A 22,131-nucleotide genomic window follows, 5' to 3' on the forward strand; every position below is an offset into this window, starting at 1 on the left:
TGCAGACCTCGCGTGCCCAACTGAAAGGGAAGTGCCAGTTCTACATTAGCTGAGAAGCACCAAGTGTTACATACGTGCGCACGTGCAGACAAACCTCTGCCTTTCATTTTGGTTTTAGAAATACGGGTATGTGTTCAGTGAAGTCAAATAACTCATTCAAGGCCACCTAGCTTGAATGTCAGTCCTGAGCCAAGTCACGTCCACCTGACACCAGGCTTCTACCTCAATAACATGGGACAATCGGACTTGGCTGTGCTATTCCCTGCATTGCACAGCAGTCACCCAGGGGCCTAAGGGGTGCACGTCCACACCCGGGCTCTAAACCTACTGAATCAAAGCCCTGGGCCAGGTGGGAAGGGGTCTTCAGCTTGCCTCCACCGCAAGAGGAGTGTCTGTCTCCGTGCTGACAGCTGGGAGCCACAGGGCAGAAATGTTACCTCTGGGGAAGTCAGGGACATGTTCCATTTATTTTTGAGTTCCTTAGTACTGGCCCATGAAATATGGCCAATATTATTTGTGAAATGAATAAATAATGAGTGGGTGAACACATGATTCTGAGGTCCCCTCAGTGACAGTTAGTAAATGTGTGAGTCCTGCACACAGAGTGTTCTACACACATGCCAACACACACACAAACACATATGTACACGCAGACACATACAGGCGCACGGACACCCTCGCAGACACTCATACGCCTGCGGGAAGGAAAGGACACAGCCTGACAAACGGCAGGTGGCCCCAGCTGCCCTTCCCTCCCACACACACTCATGTGCACCTCTGTCTTCACTGGCCTGTATTTATTGCACACCCATTGGGTGTATGGCTCAGCACCAGGCCCTGGTCAGACACCTCTGGTGGCCCCCAAGGGCCAGCCCCGCTTGGGGGAGTTCCAGGCCACAGGGCTGGTTACAAGCATGGACTCCGGGAAGAGGAAGCCCGGCAGGAAGGCTGGGCAGGCAGTGCATCAGCCAGCAGGCAGCGAGCGGGCAGCACAGAGGCCCCTCTTGGCGGGCAGCCTGTGGGGATACTTGGCTGAACAGAGACAAGGTGGCTGCTCCTCCAGCCCAGCCTCCTTTCCATGGGCACAGCCTCCGATCCGTGACTGTCCCGAACTGCCCTCCCACCCCCACCCCAAGAACAGACCCAGGTGGGAGCAGCCAGACAGCAGCTCAAGGGGACTTCCCAGGGAGGGTGGCGTCCAGCGGGGGCCTGGTGGTCCCGGGGCCTGGAGCTTAGAGGCCGGAAGTGTGGGAAGGGATCCAGACCTCCACAGGGATCTTCAAACTCTCCTCAGTGCAGCTCCTGCTGAGAGCCCCCAGCACCACCTGCCCTCAGACCCCCGGGGGTGGGGCTTCTTCCTGCCGCCCCTTGCCCAGGCATCCCCAGAGCTCTGGAGCTCCCACCACTCTTGGGCCGCTGGCTCTGCTCTGTTGATAACTGGGCGTGGGGGGCGGGGCACTCTCTCTTGCCTGGTGCAGAACCCGCTGGAGGGAAGAGGAGACAGAGGCACAGGCCTCCCTGGCCCTGTCGCCTGCCTGTCCTGGCTTGAAGGCTGCTGGCAGGGGCCTGGGTGACCCTGCTCCCTCGCTCACAGGAGGCTGGCCGGGGTCTTCCAGGGCCTCTCCCAGCAGGTATCCCAGAGCAAAACCATCCCCAGGGCATGACTGCCCGGAAGCCACTGCTGTCTCAGGCTCTCTCCTGGAAGCTCACTGAGTTCTGATTCTGGAACAACTGCTGAACTTCCCCAGCTCCAGGCAATGGGGCACCCTGGGTTTTTGAGGAGAGGAGAGTGACATGGGACAAACTCTGGAAGTGGAGCCAAATCTCTGTCCTCCCTCTTTCTTCGGGAGTGGCCAAGGACTGGGGCGGCCGAGGATCTGCCATGGGGTGAGGGGGTTGGCAGAGCAGTATTTGGAAAGCTCAGAGAGACAGGTTGTCCTCCAGCAGTGGAGGAGGGGCCTTATCCCATCATGAGGCCACTAAAATGGGCTCCCCACAGGGCATCCCAGGTCCACCCCAGAGCAGGGGGTCAAGATCTGTGATGTGACATGCTTCATAGCTGATGGCGGTTCCGCTTGGGGATAATCTTTCGGTAGGTTCTGCGCTCTGAGATGTTACGCTTCACCTTGGCCGTGTTGGGGGCCTCATCCTGGTGCAGAGATGGGCTCGAGTGGGACTTCTTCAGGCTGGGCTTGGGCTCCTGGGTGCTACCAGCTTCCCTCCCCAACTGCTTCTCCCACAGGTCCAGGTCATCTGAGGGGCAGTGCAGACGGGCCACCAGCAGCTGCACGTACATCTCATAGCGGGTTTTCTGCAACACACAGGCACCCAACCTCAGCACCGCCTGGCTTAGGTGGGGAGGATGCTGGAACCATGAGGGACATACAGTTTACATGTCTGAAGCTATGGCAACAAAAATTTTTACAGAGAGAGGGTTGAACCAATAGCTAGCATCTGTATTGCACCTGCAACCAACCATCACAGGACAGGAGCAGCATGCTAGAGCCCTGCCGTGTCTGGATGGTGTACAGAGCACTGGACAGCCAAGCTGTCCTAACAGCCGACACTATGTCGTGCAGTACCTGTCCTCGCCCAGACGCCGAAAGATCTGTGACCCTGTGGGCAGCACTGCAAACAAACAGCTCACATCTGCGCTGAACCCAAGTTGAGTCTGAACAGCATTTTAACAAGTCAGCATCTGGAAATCATGATGCTAACAGCCCCCCATCTGCTCAGTACTCCGGAGGCCCCTGTGACCTGCGCACTCCAGACAGGGTTCTATTTGCTCAGTGCTTGCCTACCCTTCATCCAGGAGGCTCTCAGCTCAGCCTGGGAGCGGGGTGGGGCACACATTGCTTTCCCTGCTTACAAAGAGGGACAGGGGGCCTGGGAGGGCCGGCCACTGGCGGGAGGGGCTGGGATTCTGCAGGCAGACCTAGGTCCTGTCGGCCACCCCCGGGCCTCTGGGAAATGCTGTACTCACAGCCATAGATGCAACATCGAGCCAGAGGGATGGCGGGGAAGGGACAGGGCAGCACAGGGGCCCAGAGCACAGCCAGCAGGCAGCACCGACTCTCATTCCTCTCGTCTCTGCCTTTGGACATCTCTGACCCCTCGTCGTCCCACTGGCCCTCACCTACCCTGGCTGCTCAGCTCCTGGAATGTGCACCGATGTCAGGCCAGAGCAGAATTTGGGTGAGTGGGTGCGGGGTTAAAACATTTTGGATCGATCATAGAGCCAATAAAGATCATTCCTAAGACCATAAATGATGGGAGCAGCATGCATATTTACCAGGTTCAGTCAAGTAATTTGATTTTTCCATGCCTCAGTTTCCTCATCTATAAAATGAGGACCATAGTCCTACCCCAGAGTTGTTAGATAATTCATGCAGGTAATACAAGCTCCACAGGTACAGCCTATTATTATTATTAGCTAAGTATTAGGGGAAATAATTCAACCAAAATACACTTTTTCCTTTAACATAGAAAAAGCCAAATACACTCTTAAGAGAAAAAAATTATAAAAATAGAGTTTCAGACAAGTGACTTGTCTGTATCCCAGAACACGAGCACACACACCCTGCACCCCTGCACAAGCAAGCCTGTGCAGACAGGGCATACAAACACCTCGCTGTCCCTGAGCAACGGGTGAGCAGAGGCTGCAGGGCCAGATGCGGCCACCAGGCGGCGAGTGTGAGCCAGCGCCTCACCTCATACTCCAGATACTCCTTCCGCAGGCGGTATTCTTCCAGCTCCCGGCTTCGGCCCCGCCGCTCAGGTAAGTTCCTCTGTAGATCCAGCAGGTCGTCCGAAGCAGCGTCAAGGCAGTTCTCGTGGGATCGATGCTGCTCCTCCTAGTTGCAAGAGACAGTGGGGAAGCAATCCTGAGCTCCCTCTTCTTCGAACCCAGGTGCACAACTCCATCCCCGTTCTAGTGCCCAGGTGAGAGCCAGATGTGCAACTCCATCCCCATTCCCGGGTCCAAGTGTGCAGCAGCCCCCTCTCCCCGCTCCCACCCCTCCTAGGCCAGGTGCGCAGCCCCACAATGATGCCATCTCCGCTCTTGTCCTCCTGTGCACAACCCCCGCCCGCCCTGCTGCACTCGCCCCTCCTCGAAGCCGTGTACCAGGGAGCTCTGGGCAGGGCCCATGGGCAGGATGGGCCGCACGAATCTGCGCTGGGAGCCCACCGCGGCCGGGAAGGGCGGCGCCGAGTGCGTGGCGGCGGCCAGATTGATGCGGGCTATCCAGGAACTCATCTCTTTGCCAGTGCTGGGGGCAGAGAGGACGTGGGTCGCCAGGGCTCCAGAGCCGGTCCCGTCGCCCGTCCCACCCTCCACCTTCTGTGTTCTCACAGCAGTCCAGCCTCCCAGGACTCAGCCTCAAAGCAGAAGCCCTCCTGCTAGCAGAATGGTTGACCTCTGCTGGTGTTCTTTTCTCATTCATCAAAGAGAAAAACCCAGGAAGGCAGCAGATTTTATATCAAATGCCAAAAACATGATAATGTTAGTGACTTCCTGGAATCCTCTGTTCAGAACTGGAAGGCTGATCTGGACTTAGAAGGAAGAGATGAAATTTGGCAAAGTGGGCCACAGCGAGGGCAGGGAAGCAGGAAGCCCAGGTGTGCATCTAAGGTTTGCTGCTCAAGATGGGAGTTCTCATCAGAGCAGGGCCAGCAGCTGCTAGAGGTGAGCAGGGCGCAGGGGACAGAAAGCTGGGGCCCCTCTGCTTGTCTTCCAGCCCAGACTCACGGTGCCTGGAAGAGGTAGAGGCGCCAGTCGGCAGTGCGCAGCTGGAAGACGTGAGGCTTCTTGGTGTAGTGGGTGGCTGGCGTGGCCAGCGAGTGGTGCACCCCCACAGGCTCGTCCACCATCTGCCCCACCAGACTCTCCCCCTCGGGGCCACGGTCCTCTCCCTGCCACAGGGCACAGTGGCTCAGAAAAGAGGTTTTCATGAATTGCTCACCATCCCAACCATTTTGGGCCTTTCCCTGTTCCCTACCCTGCCCATCAGAGTGTGGACCCTGCCTACCTTCAGGAAGTAGAGGGCCATCCCTCGAAGCAAGGTGTGGAACATCTTCCAGCCACGTTTGCCCCATGGTGCTGCTCCAGGAATAGAACACACAGGTGGTGGGGCACCCCCCAGACACACTCAGACACGCCCAGGCTCCCTCTCCTCACCCCTCTCACCAGCTCAGCAATTCACCACCTCCAGGTGCACATATGCATGCAGAAGTATAGACACAAAACAGTCACAAACAGGCACGTACCATGCCTCACACAACTGTTGACAAACAACAAATTTGACATTCAGACAGACCATCCTCTCTCATACACACTACCATAAGCACACCCCCAACTCAGACATCTTTCTGGAGCCTGCAAGATGATCTCAACTTTATGAACCCTTCCAGAGAGGCAGCCATACACAGGGCTTGTGGGATGCTAGTTTCCTGGCTGGCCCCCCTCTGATTTGGGATTCCTGCTCTAAAGCTCTAAACATCTGCAATGAGGCCCAAATGCAGAACCGGGCAATTTTGCCCCACATGCAATGCACCTCTCAGCATTCTCTTTCACACACCCCACATTTGGAACACACCGTGCCTGCTCCTTTCTCTATGGGGCATGCCCTCTGCCCAACTTCAAATATCCAGGCCCTCCAAGGTTCAGCTTAAATATCATCACTTCGCAGGAACCTTAACCTTCCTGTCTCCCACATCTCACCCCCAAAACTAAACCCCAAACCTTGCCCTCCACGCCCCGGACTTGATCTAGTCCTCCCCACACCACTCAGGCACTGATACGCTTGTCTGATTTCTACTGTGGGAGCAGGAATATTGGGTCCTTCTTGTGTGTGCGCCCCACCCTCCTGGCGAGTGGCTTACACAGCACCAGGCACAGTCACTTCGAGCAGGAACGTGGGCAGCCTGTCCTCAACCTGCGCACACGGCAGTACATGCTGCTGAGCAGAGCCACTCTGCATGCCCTACACACAGAGACACACAGACACAGAAGCACAGACACAGACAGGCCCGCTGAGCAGAGCCACTCTGCATGCCCTACACACAGAGACACACAGACACAGAAGCACAGACACAGACAGGCCCGCTGAGCAGAGCCACTCTGCATGCCCTACACACAGAGACACACAGACACAGAAGCACAGACACAGACAGGCCCGCTGAGCAGAGCCACTCTGCATGCCCTACACACAGAGACACACAGACACAGAAGCACAGACACAGACAGGCCCACACAGCAGCAGACACCCACTCTTCTTGCCATCCACGTCGTGATGCATCTTCCGGGCCAGGATGCCCTGCTTATAGGTGGGCACCGTGGGGTCCTGGGCCAGCTGGAGGAAAGGGTTGTTCACCTTGCCAGCCTGAGGTGACGGCCGGGCCTTCTCAGTTCTGGCTGTGTCTTCCTCGTCCCTGAACGGGAAGAATCAGGCTGAGGTGCTGGCTGGGCTGAGGCCACTAGGAGGCACTCCAGCCTTTCCCCTTCGCTGGGAGCCACACCTCAGGACACCCCTGAGAGGACACTCCTTCAAAGCCAACCCATCAGTTCCTGTCATCCCCAAATCCCCCACCTCTGGTTCCTCCAGGTGTTACCTGGGCCTGTCCACCCTCTGAGACTGGCCCAGGGCCCTGAACTTGTTCCTCTCTCAGGTGGGCTGGACAAGGGGTGGTACAAGAAGGACAGGCCCAGTAGGGAGGGGTGCAGGGAGGGGAAGGTGCTCTCACTTACATGGCCCACTCGAGCTTCTCACTTCGAATAGACCAGTATAGGGCCTAGAACAGAGGCAAACAGGTGGACAGGGGAGCCTCAGGCTGCAAGGCCCAAACTCCACCTGACAGAGACAGGGTGGGGCGTGCTGCAGTCTGCGCTTCTACCCCCAACACAGCCGCCCGCCTTCCTTGAATGGAAAGGCCCCATGCCTGCATCCATGCACATAGGCAACCATTTATGGGGTGTCTGTCATGTGTTGGACATTGTGCTAGAAACTGGAGACAAGGTGACCACAGCTGTCCTAGTCCCTGCCTGAGCTCAATGAGGCCTGAACTTGTTCTCTCCAAGGGAAAAGAATCATCCACATGCCATCCTGCTCGGAGGCCAATAATCATAAGGAGGTGAGTAACTGAGGTGCTGAACTTTGAAATGATGTAACAAGGAATATTCATGTAGGTGTATCCTGCCAGCATTGTGTAGCCCTGGGCATACCTTCAGGTGCCTGGCACATAGTACGTTCTCGGTAAATGTTCACTGAATAGACAAGCTAGCACATGCTGTAATTGCTAGCGAAGAGCATGATGTGGGCCAGGCAGTGTGCTGAGCACCTGACAGCCTTTATGTCATCATGGCAACAACACTGTAAGTGGTTCTTCCCAGGAGGAACCCGAATGGCCAGGGTTCAGTTGTCCAAGACAAGAATTCAATCCCTGGACCACCTGGCTCCAGGCTCTAGGTTTTCTCTTTTTGAAGTTTCACCTTTGTTCGCTCAGAGAACCAAACCCCAGTAATTCTCAGATTTCACAGGTCTTAGAATCATCTGCAAGATTAATAACCATTTTGGGGGCCCTAGAGTTTGGTTCGGTAGGTCCAGGGTGGGGGCTGGGAATTTGCACAGCTAACAAATCCCGCGGTGACACTCAGTCCTGTCAGTCAGCAGGCTCTGTCCCCTGGAGGGTCCCTGGGCAGAGCCGGCCCACGCTCAGCATTCCCCTGGGGCCCAGGAAGCAGGCTCCAGGCCCCTGGAGGGTCCCTGGGTAGAGCCGCCCACGCTCAGCATTCCCCTGGGGCCCAGGAAGCAGGCTCCAGGCCCCACGCAGGGAGCCGGCCCGAGCAGCCCTTGCACTGCACCTTCAGCAGCTCCTTGGGGAAGTTTCCGCCGTCCTGCAGGCCGTTCAGGTTGGTTATGAACTCCTGGCAGCTCATGCTCTTCCCAATGTTCTGTGGCCATGGAGAGAGGGGGACAGCTGGCACGCCCTCCACCCGATAGGATCATGCCCAGACAGCCACTCGGGAGCCTTCCCTGGCCCCATCCCAAACTTCCGGTCTCCATTCCCCTTGACTGCCCCCCCCCCCCGCCCCTGCTCAGCCCCAGGTCTCCCCCGCTTGCTCACCGGTCCGTGCAGGTCTGTGTTAAGGAGCATGATGGCGCAGGTCAGGGTGTGCACGGAATCTGCCCAGAGAGAGTGAGTGGAGAGAAAGCGCTGGGACCTGACTCTGCTTTTCCTCTGCCCACATGGGGCAGTGGCCCACAAATGCTTCAGGTTCTCCTGGCCCCTATACACCCTCACCAGCTGCCACCCAGGGAACTCCAGAGCCAGCCCGGGGATGTGCTATGCCACCCGCCCCGGGACCCCAAGGTGCCCTGCCCTCCTACCTACTGTGGGGAAGAGCCCGGGGTTGCAGTGATGGAAGCGTCTGGAGAACTGGTACAGGACTCGCTCCCGCTCCTGCGTCTCCCCGCTGAGCACCAGGGCCTGGAGGAAGCCCCTGGAAGGAGGGCCAGGATCAGGACGGAGCCCAGGCTGGGCCCAGGGTTCGGGCCACATTCTGGCCCTGGCCACCCTTCCTCCCCAGAGAGGGCCCAAGGCATTACCGGAGGGCACGGTCCAGGCTCTGGCCACCAAACTGGAAGAAAGACAGGTACTCCTGAGCCACAGCCCTGCTGAAGTCATTGCTGTGGAGGGAAGCGGCGATAAAGCCTGGCTGAAGGTCTGGGCACAGGCCATAGGTGCAGAGCGAACCCAGGGCCTGCACACATCCCAGGGCCTGAGAGGTGAGGCTGGGGGCCCTGAGCAAGGCAAAGGCCCAGCCAGCTGGCCCCTGGGTCCAGAGAGGGCAAGGACAGCCAGGTCTGATCTATAGTGGCACCTACCTCATGCTGGATGGGAAGGGCCTGTGCAGATAGGGCAGGGAGGCAAAGTGGCCTGTCCAGTGGCTCTAAGCTTGGTCAGAGATGTGGAGAAGGGATGACACCAGTGTGACAGTGAGAAAGAGGAAGGCATGGAGAGGGTACAGGGATGGGGGTGCAACTAGGACAGGAACAGTGGGGTGAGAGGTCAGCAGTGGACTGGAGGGACAAAGGGACAGGTAGGGACAGCCACTGGAGCAAACCTGCCCTGCCTCACCCAAGAGCCCTGGCTCAGGCTCAGAGCCCCTTACTTCTTCCGCAGGTGCACAGCCACTTCGGACTTCCGGAAACCCTCCAGGCGATAGAGGCGGGCCGCCAGGTCCCAGGCCTGCGAGGCGGTCCTGACGCCTTTAGCCAGCTTGTCTGTAGCCTGCGGGCTCTGGTCCTCCTCTGGGGACTTCACTTGGGGCCCGGGGCTGTCAGGAAGCCTGGAAGGGCCCATGGGTGTGCTCAGACTTGCACTGGGACGGGCATCAGGGAGCCTGTCGGTCTGCTCAGACTCAGAAGCATTCTGAGTCAAGTCTAGGGGAGCCCTCAGAGTGCCTACCCCACTCCCCACCCTCCAGCTCCAGCTCCAGCTTCCAATACTAGATCTGGAACCAAGAAAGACACTTGGATGAGGCACGACCAGGAAGGTAAACTGGTTTTCGGAATGGCGGAGGCTGGGGAGTCAGCTGGTTCCATCTCTCCCTTGTACTGTGGTAAAGAAAGGTCTTATCATGGGAGATGGCACGGAGAGACCTATCATGAGTGACTGCAGGCCGGCGCCCCCCCACAGACTCAGATCTGGCACACAGTACCACAGAGTCACCACGGCCTGTCTCTGCCCGGCCCTTCTGGTTCCCCTGCAGCCTCACAACCCAGTGCAGGGCATCCTCATCGCTGAATGCGCACTATCCAAGTAGCCACAGTTAGGGATTGTGCAGGGCAACAGAACTCGTCGTAATGTGAACACTTATAAACTACCCTCTCTCCACACAAGAGGTTCATCTCTGGCCCAACTGGGTCCGTGTCTTTGCTGGTAACTTCTCACAGCATCCTGAGGCTCAGACACAACTCAACAGGGCAGGGCAAACATAATGAAAACCAACTGAAAAGTAAAATTACAAATCTTGAAAAACCCTTCGGGAAGGCCGTAAGAATCACAGGGAAAGCCACGACAGGGAGGAGCCAGAAGAGTCAGTCTGTGAATAACTGAAGAGCAGGAAACACAAATGACACACTCATCCCCTCTAACGAGAACTGTCTGAGCGATTAGCTGACGATGCCCTAAGATACCTTTACAAAAATGATCTTGTCAATTAGTGTCATTCTTAAAAGGATATCTAGACAGGGACACTTGGGGGGGGGGGGCACTATGCAAATATAAACTGTCAGGGGATTGTATACTTTAAATGAGTGAATTATGTCTCATTACAGCTGTTAATAAAATAAAATAAACCTCCATGATCTCACTGGGAAAGTCAAGTGTGAGTTAAAGATATACAGTTGTCCGTATAGTCATGGTGCACTTTTGACCGGTCATAGGAAAGCAAAAAAAGATGATAGAAATGTGAAATCTGCACCAAATAAAAGGAAACCCCTCCCAGTTTCTGTAGGATGATGTGGCAGCATGTGCGCATGCACAGATGATGACGTAACACCGTGTATACAGCAGAGCAGCCCACGGCCATGCCAGTCGAGATGTGGTCACTACGGAGGAAAGTTCAGTGTGTTCTGTGACTCTCTAAATTCGAATCCGTGACCAAAGTGCAACATGAATATTGGCGCGTTTATAACGAAGCGCCACCACATAGGAATAACATTACTCGGTGGGATAAGCAGTTGAAGGAAACCGGCAGTTTGGTGGAGAAACCCCGTTCTGGTAGGCCATCAGTCAGTGACGAGTCTGTAGAGGCTATACGGGATAGCTACCTAAGGAGCCCTAAAAAATCTGTGCGTGAGCCCACATTGAACTGCACTGAATAGGTATGAAACTAGGCGAGTTTTCCTTTTATTTGGTGCAGATTTCACATTTCTATCGTCTTTTTGTTGCTTTCCTGTGACCGGTCAAAAGTGCACCATGACTTTACAGACACACTGTATATTGGGCCAGCAAGCTTGCACCAGGAGAATTAAACCTCTTATACTGTGTGAAATATAAGATTAAATAAACTTATTTATGCAATATTTAGTATCACTTATCAAGAAAGCCACAATTAAACCTTTTCTTATTTACTGCAAAAGTATGGTTCTCATTTTAGATGGACTTAATTTATTTTGGGCTAAAGAAACTTTAATTTTGGTACAAGGAACCCTCTGTTTAGATACTGAGAGACACCCCGATCACCCAGCCTCTGAACATCTCCACAGTCAGCAGTTTTCCAGATGCACAATGAAAGGGGCTCTTTGGTCCTGATGCTGATGGGTTCTGTGGCCATCACCCAGGGACACTGAGATGGGAATGGGGCGGACCCTGCAGTCAGTGCAACTCCGGGTCCATGACCTGATCCGTCACCACTTCCTCCTGGTCTCTTCAACATGACCCCTTGTTAGCCCCCCAGAGAACAAAGCCCTTTCCCGCGTGGGGAGCCCCTGGGCTGATTCTTCAATGCAGCACCCAGAGGGGCGGAACTAGGCCGGTTACACACTTGGCCTGTCCCCACCTCTGGCCACAGTTCTGTGGTTACTCCATCCTGCTGTGCCCCAGGCCCATTCCCTTGGTCCCAATCAAACCTCGTCATGGTGCTCTGGCCTCTCCCGAGGGCTGAGTCAGCTCCCTGGGCCCAGGCGCTTAGATGAGTTCCTTTCTTCCAGATGCCTCCTCATATTCAAAGCATGTGTAATCCCACATCACGTGCTCTGCCCTCCCACACCACACACCTGTCTGGCACGACTCCCATCTCTCTGCACACATAGCCCTGGTCAGTTTTCCAGGACACTGCCTCCGCCTCTCCTGCTGTCCACCCTTGAACAGGTCTCTTGGGGCCCTGACTTAACACACGCAAGTCCACCTCAGGTGTACGACTGTCTGCTCTTCAGTTTCTGGTGCTTCCAGCCCCTCTGTCTTCCTCAGAACCCTGCTGGTGCCCGGGCATATGATCCTGGCTTAAGAGACATCAGTGTGCTAAATACCAGTGTGCACTTCTCATGCTCCCAGACCAGGGGCTCCTATACACAGCCATAAGTAGGAGCCAGAGCCGGCCAGTGCCACACTTACCCTCCTGTGGAAGTCAGACCGACAGCGAGCGGGACAGCTCCGGCGTCGGCAGTGCCCCTGGGGCCCTTGTTCTCCACTTCCTCCTCTGGGTCCTGGGCCTCTTCGGCCTCCTCTCTCTCCAAGGAACTTGGCTTTGGCCCATCTCTCTCCAGGAGAGCAGGGAGTGAGACAACTAGTGTCGATGCGGGGGAAATGCCACTGGTGTGGCAGCTCTGGGGCCGCGGGCTGCCTTCCCTGGAGGACACGGGGCTAGGCCTGGGTGCAGGAACTCTGCTCTCAGAGTCAGGACTGCTGGGCTCCGGCGAAGAGGCTGAGCCCCACCAGGGGACAGGGGCTGGGGTGCAGGGAGCAGACTCCTGGGAACACTCAGCATCTCTACCACCTGGAGACGAGCAGGACTGAGCTGGCAAGGGGTGAGCAGCAGGTTGAGTGCCAACGGGCCCGGCAGAGCAGGCCCGTCCTCTGCTCCTCCCCAGGTTCCCTCCCTGGGGATGGGCAGCCCTGCCTCTCCTTTGGGCAGTGACCTCCAACGTGCAGAGGCAGAGGGCATAGGGCTCCCAGAACTCCAGCCGAGGCAATCAGGGCTCAGGACTGATAAACCAATATGACCCAGGCATCAAAAATGCTAGGTCTCTTGTTCATTTTTCTTCATTTACTCTATGAGATCAGTGTTTAAAACCCCGGTCCTGATGATGTCAGGGGCAGAAGCAGGATGTAATCCCCAAATCTGTCTGGCTCTAACACGGTACAATGGGACCCTTAAGGACACCCATGGATCCAAGAATGACCTTTGTCCCACTCCAGATGCCAAAGCTGTCCACCCCTCAGTATCCCAGATCCCACCCTGGGTCTCACCTCTGTCCTGGGAGATAAGAGGCACCTGAGGCCAGGAAGGACTCTGTTCTGTCTGCCAGCTCTCAGGACCGGGCAGGGCCTGTTGAGAGGCACAGGGTGTTCATGAGCCCTGGAGGCCCTGACAGGTTAAGGGGGAGTCCAGGCATGGAGAGGGGGTGGAAGGAGGAGAGGAAAATCATTATGAATTCAGGGCCCCTCTCACTCAGCCTGGGCCCTGTGTTCAGAGGAGGAATACTGGATGGGAGAAGAACCACATCCTAGGAGTGTGGGTACTGAGCTTGGGAAACCACTGGGTTCATGTTCCTCCTGCTCAGATGAAGAAGGTGAGGCACAGAGAGGGCAAGTTACTTGCCGAAGGTTGCACAGGATGGGTGGAAGGGCTGGCGTCAGATCTGATATGTCCTGTTTCCCAGGTCAGTGCTTTGTCCACACAGGATGGTATAGGATCAAGACTGTCTGCCAGAGAAGTCTTAGAGAAGAAAAGGAGAGGACAGTGATCTGACCTGGGGAACTAACTGTTCCCAGGCCTTCCCACACCCAGAAGCTCCCTGGACCCCAGGTCCATGTCCACTGACTTGTAGCCGTCTCTGCCCGTCCTCCTCCCCCCATGGTCCACCAGGTGGCCCTGCTTCCTACCAGCCCAAGGAGGGGTTGTGTTATAGGGAGGGTGACAGCTGCCAGACACTAGGCAGGGTCTGCCATCCCAGGGGGGAGCACACTGCAAGCCCCGAGGACGAGGGCAGGGCTCCCGGGCTTCCCTCCGATGACCCCAGGGACCCAGGGCCAGGCCAGCCTGCACCAGGACCCAGCTTGTGGGGGGCAGGGCTCAGCAGCACCCGGGCCCTCTGCTCTCACAGTAATGGGTCTCGATTGGATCTTAGAGATGAGAGTTACAACCCTGCTCTGTCACCTGAAGTCTCCTTATCTTGTTAGCAGAGGCCTCCCTGGGAAAACTGCTCCCTACTCTCACACACTTGTCCCCATAACTTGTCCTTGTTGGTATCAACGACCGCTGCCATTGTAAATGGGCCTGACCATCGACACTGGGCGGGGAGGAGGAATCGAAGATGTTGGGCTGAAAGTAACAAAATGCTGAAATCTCTAAGAAAAGATGAGATGGGACTCTTAACAGAAATCTCTCACCGGGGCAGGGGTGCTTGGCAGCTGCCCCTGCAGCTAGAGTCCGGAATGTGCTGGAGGTGGGGCGTCTGAGCCAGGCCGGGAACAGGCTGAGCTGGAGGAGCCGCCCACTCCCCAGGGAGCCCAGACACCACCCTCAGAGTGGGCAAGACTGAGACCCTGTGGACGTAATGTCCAGCACGTTCAGTTAACATCATGCCATCCGTAAAATTACCATAATTCTAATGGCCACACTGGCCCTGTCCTCCTGTTACATGGCCCCAGGAGGCCCAAAGGTTCTGGCATCCAATGAGTCTTCTGGGCCCGGTGACCATAGAGTGAGGCCCACCCTTCCACGTCGGTTCCCAGGGCCCCACTTACCCCGCGCGTCCCCCAGCCTGGAGGTGCTGCGGGAGCCTGGCTGGTGGCGTCTGGTGTGGCCCAGGCGGAGAAGTGCAGTTTGTAGGTGGGCACGGGGACTGGAGGGGTGGTGTGCCCGCTGGAATCAGCCGTGCTGTCCTCCCAGCCGGGCTCTCCTCCCAGCCCCCTCGGCACCCTGCCTCCCAGGAGAGGGGGCTGCAGGGTCTGTGGGCTCTGAGGCCTCACAGCGCAGGAGTCTGGGGACCCCCAGGAGACGCACGCTGCAGGTGCACTGGTGTCCGAGCAAGGGCTCTCCAAGAAGAGGGGGTTGTCAAAGAACACGCTCTCCTCCTCAGGACCCCACTCTGGGGAGGAGCCCGGTGTCCCCTCCCCTGGCCACATGGTGGCCAGGCGCTCTCCCTCAGGGCTGCGGCTGTCTTCCCCCACGGCCTCCTCCTCGGGTGGGCTGGGGTGGAGGCCTGAACCCAGGGGGCTTGTCAGGCTGAAGGAGAAAGGGGGCAGCTCCACAGGGGCCTTGGGGATGCAGGACCTCAGGTCAGCCCGGAGCCCCTCAGTCTTCTCCAGCTCCTCCTCCAGGTCCAGGACACACATCTGGGCCTGCAGGATACCCGCCCAGAACACCACCTGGGCCGAGGTGCTCTGGCTCTGCCTTGGGCTTCCCTGGGAAGACCTGTTCCCCAGGCCCTCAGGCTCTGCGCTGGAGCCCCTGGGCACAGCATCTCCTGTGGCGGACTCAGAAGGGCTGGACGCCCAGGTCTGTTCCCGGAGGGGTTCGTGCGGGTCCGGATGGCGGCACAATTCCCTCGGGTACACTCCTGGGTGAGGCGGCCGGTTGTCTCCCAAACAAATGTTGAGAAATTCCACAGGTTTGGGGTGTTCAGAGAGTCTGTCGTCACCCATCATCTGCAGAGTGCAAGTGTGTGGGAGCCCCCAGAAGTGTCCACCTTTACGATCCCATTGTCTGGATTAGGGGGCACACTGGCCAGGGGGCAACAGGAATCCACTCTGCCCTGGAAGTGCCCAAACAAATGCAGGTCAGCAAAGGGCTCCCAGCTCATGTCCAGTGTGTCAGTGTTTGGGAGTACCTGCCGTGCGCATGGCCCTGGCTGCCCTCCACAGCCCTCTGACTGCCCATCTCACCTGCCTGCCCCAAAGATGCCATCTGTGGGCCGAAGGAGGCCTGAGTGGCTTAGCTGAAAAGAATGGACTGGCTAAATCAGACCCTCCTCTCCGGGATCGGACTGGAGAATGAAACTGCCCCAGAACAGCATGAAACCCATGGCAATCCAAAAGCAACATGTGAACCAAAGCAGGTGGCAGTCAGAGACCCAGACAAGTTGCGGAAAAGGGAACTACTCTCAAGGGAGAAGCAGGCACCTAGGAGAGAGGGCCACAGCCTGCCTCGTGTCCCCTCCCTGAGGCCTGTCTTTGGGGCCTGCATCCTTCATGAGACTGGCCGGCTGCTCCTTGTGCAGCTAGGCCAGGTAGAAGCAAGTCCAGGCGCTCACTAAGTTCTCAGCTGGGCCTCTGCTTCACCCACTGGACAGACCAGGCTCCACAGAGGGGGAGGCTGGGGCCATGCAACCTGTCCGCCTGGGGCTGCACCACACCTGCTCAGAGCTGCCCTGTGCATCCACCACACCAGCCGCATCAGCGCTAGCTGGGGGAACGGGGGGTGGGGGGACGCTCATCCGTCGCAGCCTATCTTGCAGGGCAGTGAAGGAGAGGCTGCTTCTTCAGAACAACTGTCTTGTTTTGATCCCCTGGCCACTGTGGAAAACGTAACTGGGCCGCCTCTGCCTTGTACTGGCTCTCCCGTAGTGTGAGGTTAAGCGCACAGGCCCTCAGGACATGCAGCACAGTATGAGATGTAGCCCGGCCTCATCCCAGCTTCTCTCACTTTCCCTTTGCCTCAGACCCTCACTCATATGGTATATTTCTATCTTGAAGACTGTGTGTGCCTGTAAACTGTACTGAAGTATTTGGTGGGACAAATGTATAAACACATCCACACTCACAACCTGCAACGTGTGTGAGCCCACCTCACACACCCCATAAATGGGAGGCCCCCGAGCTGAAGACCAAGGTCAGACGGGGGCCTGATGTTTAGGCAGCATTCTTCAACAGCCGGTTGAAAACCACTGGTTTAAGGCCCTTTAGAAAGCACGGCTTGGGCTGTGCCTTTCAGGGAGATGCTTGAGGGAGATCAGGTAGAACCCCCACGAATTTCAATGTCTTATTCCTCTTGAAACCCTCCTCCCTCAAACACCAATCCCCCTCAGAAACAGTCCCTTTTTGGGTTTTCACCTCTCCTGCTGTCACAGGCCCACACTGCTCACTTTTAGCAAGATTATGCAATTGCAGGATGATGGTCTCAGGATCCTGATATTTGAGTCCCAGGAAAGGCCCCCATCCAGTCTTTGGGGCTCACTGATTGCTGGGCTCTTGGCCACCCCTCAGTAAACAATGACCACCCCTTTCTCATTCTCAGTTGTGGATGTGATGCTCTGAATCAAACTGCTTGGAACTCGCTTTGCCTTTTCCTTGATTCCCGAGTCTCCCAACCTTTTAGCTCAGCCTTCAGGGGTCATCCAGGCTTTTCTCTCTAACCCACATCCCCACCCCTTCCCCAGGCTACGGGGCTCCCTAAGCCCTGGTTACCCCACTCCCCAAGCAGCTGTCTTCTGCTTTCTGTCCTCTCCTCCGAGGGTAAGAGACCCGCTGTGATACTATTTCCAAGGGGTCAGGAGGAGTGAGCCTCAGGACCCAAGGTCTGAACTCTGGCAGCCTCCTTGGACTCCCTATCCAGGCCCACCTGGTGGGAGTGATTAAGAGGACCAGGAGGTAGAACACCCCCACTACAGCCTCTGAGCAATAGGCCCCTTGGGCGCTAGAAACACTAAGAAGACAGTTCCAAAATAAGGGAGGGGGTGGGCAGAGGGGAAGAGAAGGGAGAAAAGCACCTGGTTTACTGGGACCTGAACACACATCCCCAGGGCCCTGCCCAGACCCCCTGGCCCTCCCTCCTTGCCCAGGCCTATCTATCTGTGGGAGCTGTCCCCTCCTGGAACCCTCATTCCTCCAAACCCCACACCTGCATCGGAATGTGTCCAGCATAGGAGCGCGCCTGTGGGCACCAGAGAATTTTGCCCCAATCATCTCACACCTCTGCTGTCACTAGTGAGCTCACTTGACAAGAAATTTCAAATGCCAACAATAGAATGGAGATGATGGGCAGAGTGAGAGAAAAAGGAGCCCTGTAACTTTTTATACGGAGTCCCACATGTCTGTCTTTGCAAACATGTACCGTACAGTATTTTTTGCTCCATAAGACGCACTTTTCCGCCCCCAAAGTGGAGGGGAAATGTCTGTGTATCTTATGGAGCGAAAAATATGGCATTTTATTAAATCTTTTAACACATTTGGTTCAGATTTTTTTTTCTTATTTTCCTCCTTAAAACCCTAGGTGTGTCTTTACGGTCAGGTATAAGTACACAAAGCAGCCACACAGGTCAATGTTAATTCCACACTGGACGCTGGATTGGCTGCCCCAGAAGAAACCAGGTGTCCCTTGAGAGACTCAGAGGGAAAAGGTCCGAGAGCAAAAAGAAGAGAGTCCAGGGGCCTGAGCGGTCTGAGGGTCCTGGGGAGGTGGTGAGCTTGGGGACGGGGAAGCCCAAGGCCATAGCGAGAAACATGGAGACAGACAGACTGACAGCAACTGGTGGAAGACAGGCATGTGGTTTGATAGGGCCACAACTCTGAACCAATGGGACTCAGCCTGCTCCGCTCTGCCCCTCAGAGCACTCACCCAATGTGTTCTAGCTCCTCTCTTTCCCAGAATGTGAGTGCCATGAAGGCAGGTCCTTGCCCAGGGCTGTCTCACTAGGGACATGCTGGGTGACCAAATCACCTCAGTTATTGCTGATGTCATGCTCACTGCCCCCTACAAAATTCAAGGTGAGAGGCATGGTTGTGTTTCCATTTAAGCAGATTAAAAACATAAAGTTTAATGTTGACTGACAAGTTCAGGACCACCTGTGAGACCTGGGGTTACAAGGCCAGGTGGGTGGGTTCCAGTTGGGGACACAGCTGCGTGGCAGGTCTGCCACATTTAGCCAATACATATATAGGATGCTCATCCCCTCCATTCCCAATATTTGGGACATACTTATACTGAAAATGTATTCATTCTTTACCTGACACGCAAACATCACCGGGCACCGTTTCACCTGGCATCCCTGCCCCTCAAGGAGCAGCCAGGAGTGCGTGGAGCCCTACAACACGCCAGCTTCCACACCGTGCTTCACCCTGAGCTCCTGTCAGCCACTCCACAAGGGGGACATCCCTGCTACAAGTGGAGAAGCTAAGGCTCTGAGTTTCAGAAGTGTGCAGAGAGCTCAGTGGGGAAGTGGAGTTGGGCTCTGAACCCAGTCTGCAGCTCTCTCGACATCACTCTCTTCCCAAAGTCAACCAACTCCTCTGGCATTCACAAAACCCTGTGAGCAGTCACTCCATTCACCCATTCCCGCTGTCCAGAGAAAGGCCTGCTGGACTCAGAGGTGGTACTCCAGAGGGGTGTGTGAGAACGAGGAAGGAGAGATGGCAGGGTAGGAGGGAGGGACACATTCTCAACAGCTCACTGGAGGCCTGGGAGCCTGAGCTGGGAGAAGATTCAGTATCATGTGACCTTATGACCTGAAAGCCAGGTGGCCCAGGAGCCAACAACAACTTCCTCCCAGGAAGCCCAACACCCTGAGGGCAGAGCTGTCCCTGAGTGCTCCTGCTAGGCCAGCAGCCAGACACTCAGCTCCCAGGAGCAGCTGGACAGCGAAGACACAGGAGGACCCACTCAGTCTCCTTGTTTGTGCTCTCCACCTGTGGAAAGGACTCGGCAATTGTGGATTTAAGAAAGAAATGATCTATCTGTCTATCATCATGAATCTGTTTACCTATCTATATCTAGCTAGCTAGCTATTTCTCTACCATCTATCTATCTCACTTAGTCTCTATGTCTATCTCCCATTCCACCTTTCTCTCCTTTCATTTCTTCTCCCTGAATGTAGGGGTGGAATGGCAATACCTCAAGGGTGAGGTGACTTATGGCCATCAAGGCAGCCTCACCAGTCACCTGGGTAGGAGTAGCCTGACCCAGCAAGTTTCAAGGCTCAATGGGGACGACCAGCCCTTTATGGGGTGGCAGGATGGCACCTCTCAGGCAGAGGCAGGCCTGGCCCCCTGCATCTAGAATCTTCTTGGTTTACTATTTTTTCACCCTGGCATTTAGCGAAATCCCTTGCATTGCTTGTCTCAGGTATCCTCAGAGCAGAGGAGGGAGCAGTCTGCCACAGGCCTCAAAGGTGGGTTTGTCACCTCTGAAATAAAGTGGCCCTTCATTTTTCTAAGCACCGTGATGGCTCAAGAAGTTTGAGGATAAGTCCTGAGAGAACTGAAATGGCTGTCTGGGACCCACGAAAACGCTAAGTTCCAGGGGACAGCGAGGGGAGGGCAAGCTATGGAGGACGAGAGCACCTTCCGCTGTGACTGGGCTCCCCGCTCGCTCGGAGCACAGGCAAGTGCATTCATCTCAGGGGATTCTCATCGCGAGGGGTCTCTGGAGAACTCCGCAGGGGCTATGCCTACCCCCGCTGATGGGGGTGAAGGACACAGCCTAGCTGGGGGACCAAGAGGATGTGGTGCTCGCTGCTGGCTCCACTCCACCCCGCACTTCAAGGCTGCTTCTTGTTAATGTGGGGACAGGAGGGAACCCAGTCGGCGGCTGGACTGTGCTTTTTGAGAGTGGGTGCTTTTCTGCCCCTGCTTGGGCACACAGCCTACCCCTGCCTGCAGGAGGCCAGGACAGCCTGCGCTGAGGGAGAGCTGACAGCCTGGGCGCCCTGCACGCACCACACCTGGGGCTCACAGTCTGGACTGGCTCAAGTCCCGACTACAGCTGATCTGCCACTGACTGTCAGGAACTCCACCTGCTTCCTTATCTGTCAAATAAAGAAATAAGATGGAGAAAGCTAGTCCACAGTCTGTTATAAAACAGAAAAAAGTCTGAGCGCCAGCCCTGGGCCTGGGTCAGTGTTCAGAAGTACCATGTCCTGCCTGAACTCCGTGGCTTTGAAGGTTCATTGAGAAGTGAAACAAACAGCCTCGCTGACAGCACAGGGCCCAGTGGGCACCCTGGCTCGCAGTCTCCTCCAGAACTAGCCCCTCACCTCCTTTCTGAATTGTGTGGGCCTCTCTCCCTTTAAGTTGCCACTCAGAAAAACATTTTTTCCTTTTGCCCTGGATGTTTTTTCCTTCCTATGGAAAAAGTAAAGGCCCAGGCCTGTCCAGGGATTGAGGAAATGGCCAGCACTGTCCCCTGGCAGGGGTTGGGTCCAAAATGTTGTCCCCCAGGGCAGGAGCCAAGAGTGGAGTCCTCATCTGGAGCTGCAGGACTGATGCCCCTGTCTGAACCTGGGGACTGAGCACTGTGAGACACTTTTAGCACAGGACCCACTTCCTGCCCACACAAGGAACCCTCATGCAAATATGCAGAGAAAGGGGGGGGGGTTGGAGGGATGGAGAGGGGGGGAGGGAGGGAGGGTGGAGAGCAAGCATCCAGGGGTGCTGAGGACTCAGTGGTGGGGTCAGTGAAGCCTCAGGCAGGGAGCAAGAATGAGAGGCAGAGAGGATGGGGCAGAGCACAGGCAGATCCCAGGGCCTCTGCTGCCTGGGAAGGGCGAGGAGCACTAGGAGGCCACCAGGCAGGCCTCCGCGCCCCGTCTTGGATAAACAGCTCAGCAGCTGGGCTCTGCTCCCTGAGCTGGGTGGTTCCTTATCTGTAGATGCCCTGGGAGGTTGGGGGGGGCAGGTCTATCTGGAGCCCATCCTCAAACCTGCGTGAAGGCCACACAGCCCTGACGGGGCTACTACCTGATGACAGGTGGCCCTGCCCAGACTTTCGGCAGAGGAGCCAGCGTCTCTGGCTCTAGAACCAGGGGCAGGGTGAGGGGTGTCCCTGCAGGAGCTGGCTTCACCATGTACGCACAGCTGCACCTGCAAGGCCTCAGAGTGCCCATGCAGGGACATGAAGAGTGACATGGCTTCTGCCGCCCATCTGGTCAGCAGGTATAAACAGAGCTGGCCTAGCAAACTAGCAAGTCGGGTCCCTGCCTGCAACCAGCCTCTCTGGGTGGGGCTGGGAATCCCCTAAGAGCTGAGTCTGAGCTCCTGCAGGGACCACACCCAAGGCTGCCCCTGCCCCAAATGCCAGCCTGCCTGGCCTACTTCCCTCAAAGGTCGAGGAGGGTCAGGCTTACCTGAGGCCTCAGACTTCAAGATCACCCACTGGGCACGCAGCCTCAGCAGTCACCATGCACCCCAGAGGCTTCCTCCCCCCACATTCACTACTGCAGACCCCAAGGGGCTCCAGCGGAGCCACGACACGAAGCAGAGAAAGGGCCAGGTGCAGAGGAGAGGGCGAGAGAGGAAGGGGACCAAGAGAAGGAAGTAGAAAGGTGGGGGTACAGCCCAGGTCAGGCCCACAGCAGGTGCACAGTAGGGCCCACGGCACCCTCCTTTCTGCCCACCTGCCCCAGCCACTGCCATCATGGCACAAATGTCTCTCAAATTCTCTGCTCCCCCGATCTGGCCCAGGCCCAT

General features: G+C 56.4%; 1 protein-coding gene across 6 annotated transcripts in view; it reads right to left on the reverse strand.

Moving 5' to 3' along the window:
• Positions 1 to 782: 782 nt before the first annotated feature.
• The window catches only part of PSD4 (pleckstrin and Sec7 domain containing 4), a 33,232-nt gene continuing 11,883 nt past the window's right edge, over positions 783 to 22,131 (reverse strand). For 3 of the 6 annotated variants that reach the window (XM_066377714.1, XM_066377716.1, XM_066377715.1), the window contains exons 2-17: positions 14,476 to 15,485; positions 13,328 to 13,444; positions 12,976 to 13,054; positions 12,121 to 12,523; positions 9,173 to 9,349; positions 8,607 to 8,687; positions 8,388 to 8,500; positions 8,125 to 8,183; positions 7,862 to 7,951; positions 6,749 to 6,792; positions 6,272 to 6,432; positions 5,031 to 5,101; positions 4,751 to 4,914; positions 4,127 to 4,271; positions 3,711 to 3,854; positions 783 to 2,311 (exon numbers count right to left, since the gene is read on the reverse strand). In XM_066377714.1, coding sequence (XP_066233811.1) covers positions 2,054 to 2,311; positions 3,711 to 3,854; positions 4,127 to 4,271; positions 4,751 to 4,914; positions 5,031 to 5,101; positions 6,272 to 6,432; positions 6,749 to 6,792; positions 7,862 to 7,951; positions 8,125 to 8,183; positions 8,388 to 8,500; positions 8,607 to 8,687; positions 9,173 to 9,349; positions 12,121 to 12,523; positions 12,976 to 13,054; positions 13,328 to 13,444; positions 14,476 to 15,378 — 3,009 coding nt within the window. In that variant the 5' untranslated portion in view covers positions 15,379 to 15,485 and the 3' untranslated portion in view covers positions 783 to 2,053. The remainder of the gene's footprint in view (positions 2,312 to 3,710; positions 3,855 to 4,126; positions 4,272 to 4,750; positions 4,915 to 5,030; positions 5,102 to 6,271; positions 6,433 to 6,748; positions 6,793 to 7,861; positions 7,952 to 8,124; positions 8,184 to 8,387; positions 8,501 to 8,606; positions 8,688 to 9,172; positions 9,350 to 12,120; positions 12,524 to 12,975; positions 13,055 to 13,327; positions 13,445 to 14,475; positions 15,486 to 22,131) is intronic. The other 3 variants (XM_066377717.1, XM_066377712.1, XM_066377713.1) reach the window with 2 other exon arrangements.

The sequence above is a fragment of the Saccopteryx leptura genome, chromosome 3 (genome assembly GCF_036850995.1).
Source record: "Saccopteryx leptura isolate mSacLep1 chromosome 3, mSacLep1_pri_phased_curated, whole genome shotgun sequence".
NCBI lineage: Eukaryota > Metazoa > Chordata > Mammalia > Chiroptera > Emballonuridae > Saccopteryx > Saccopteryx leptura.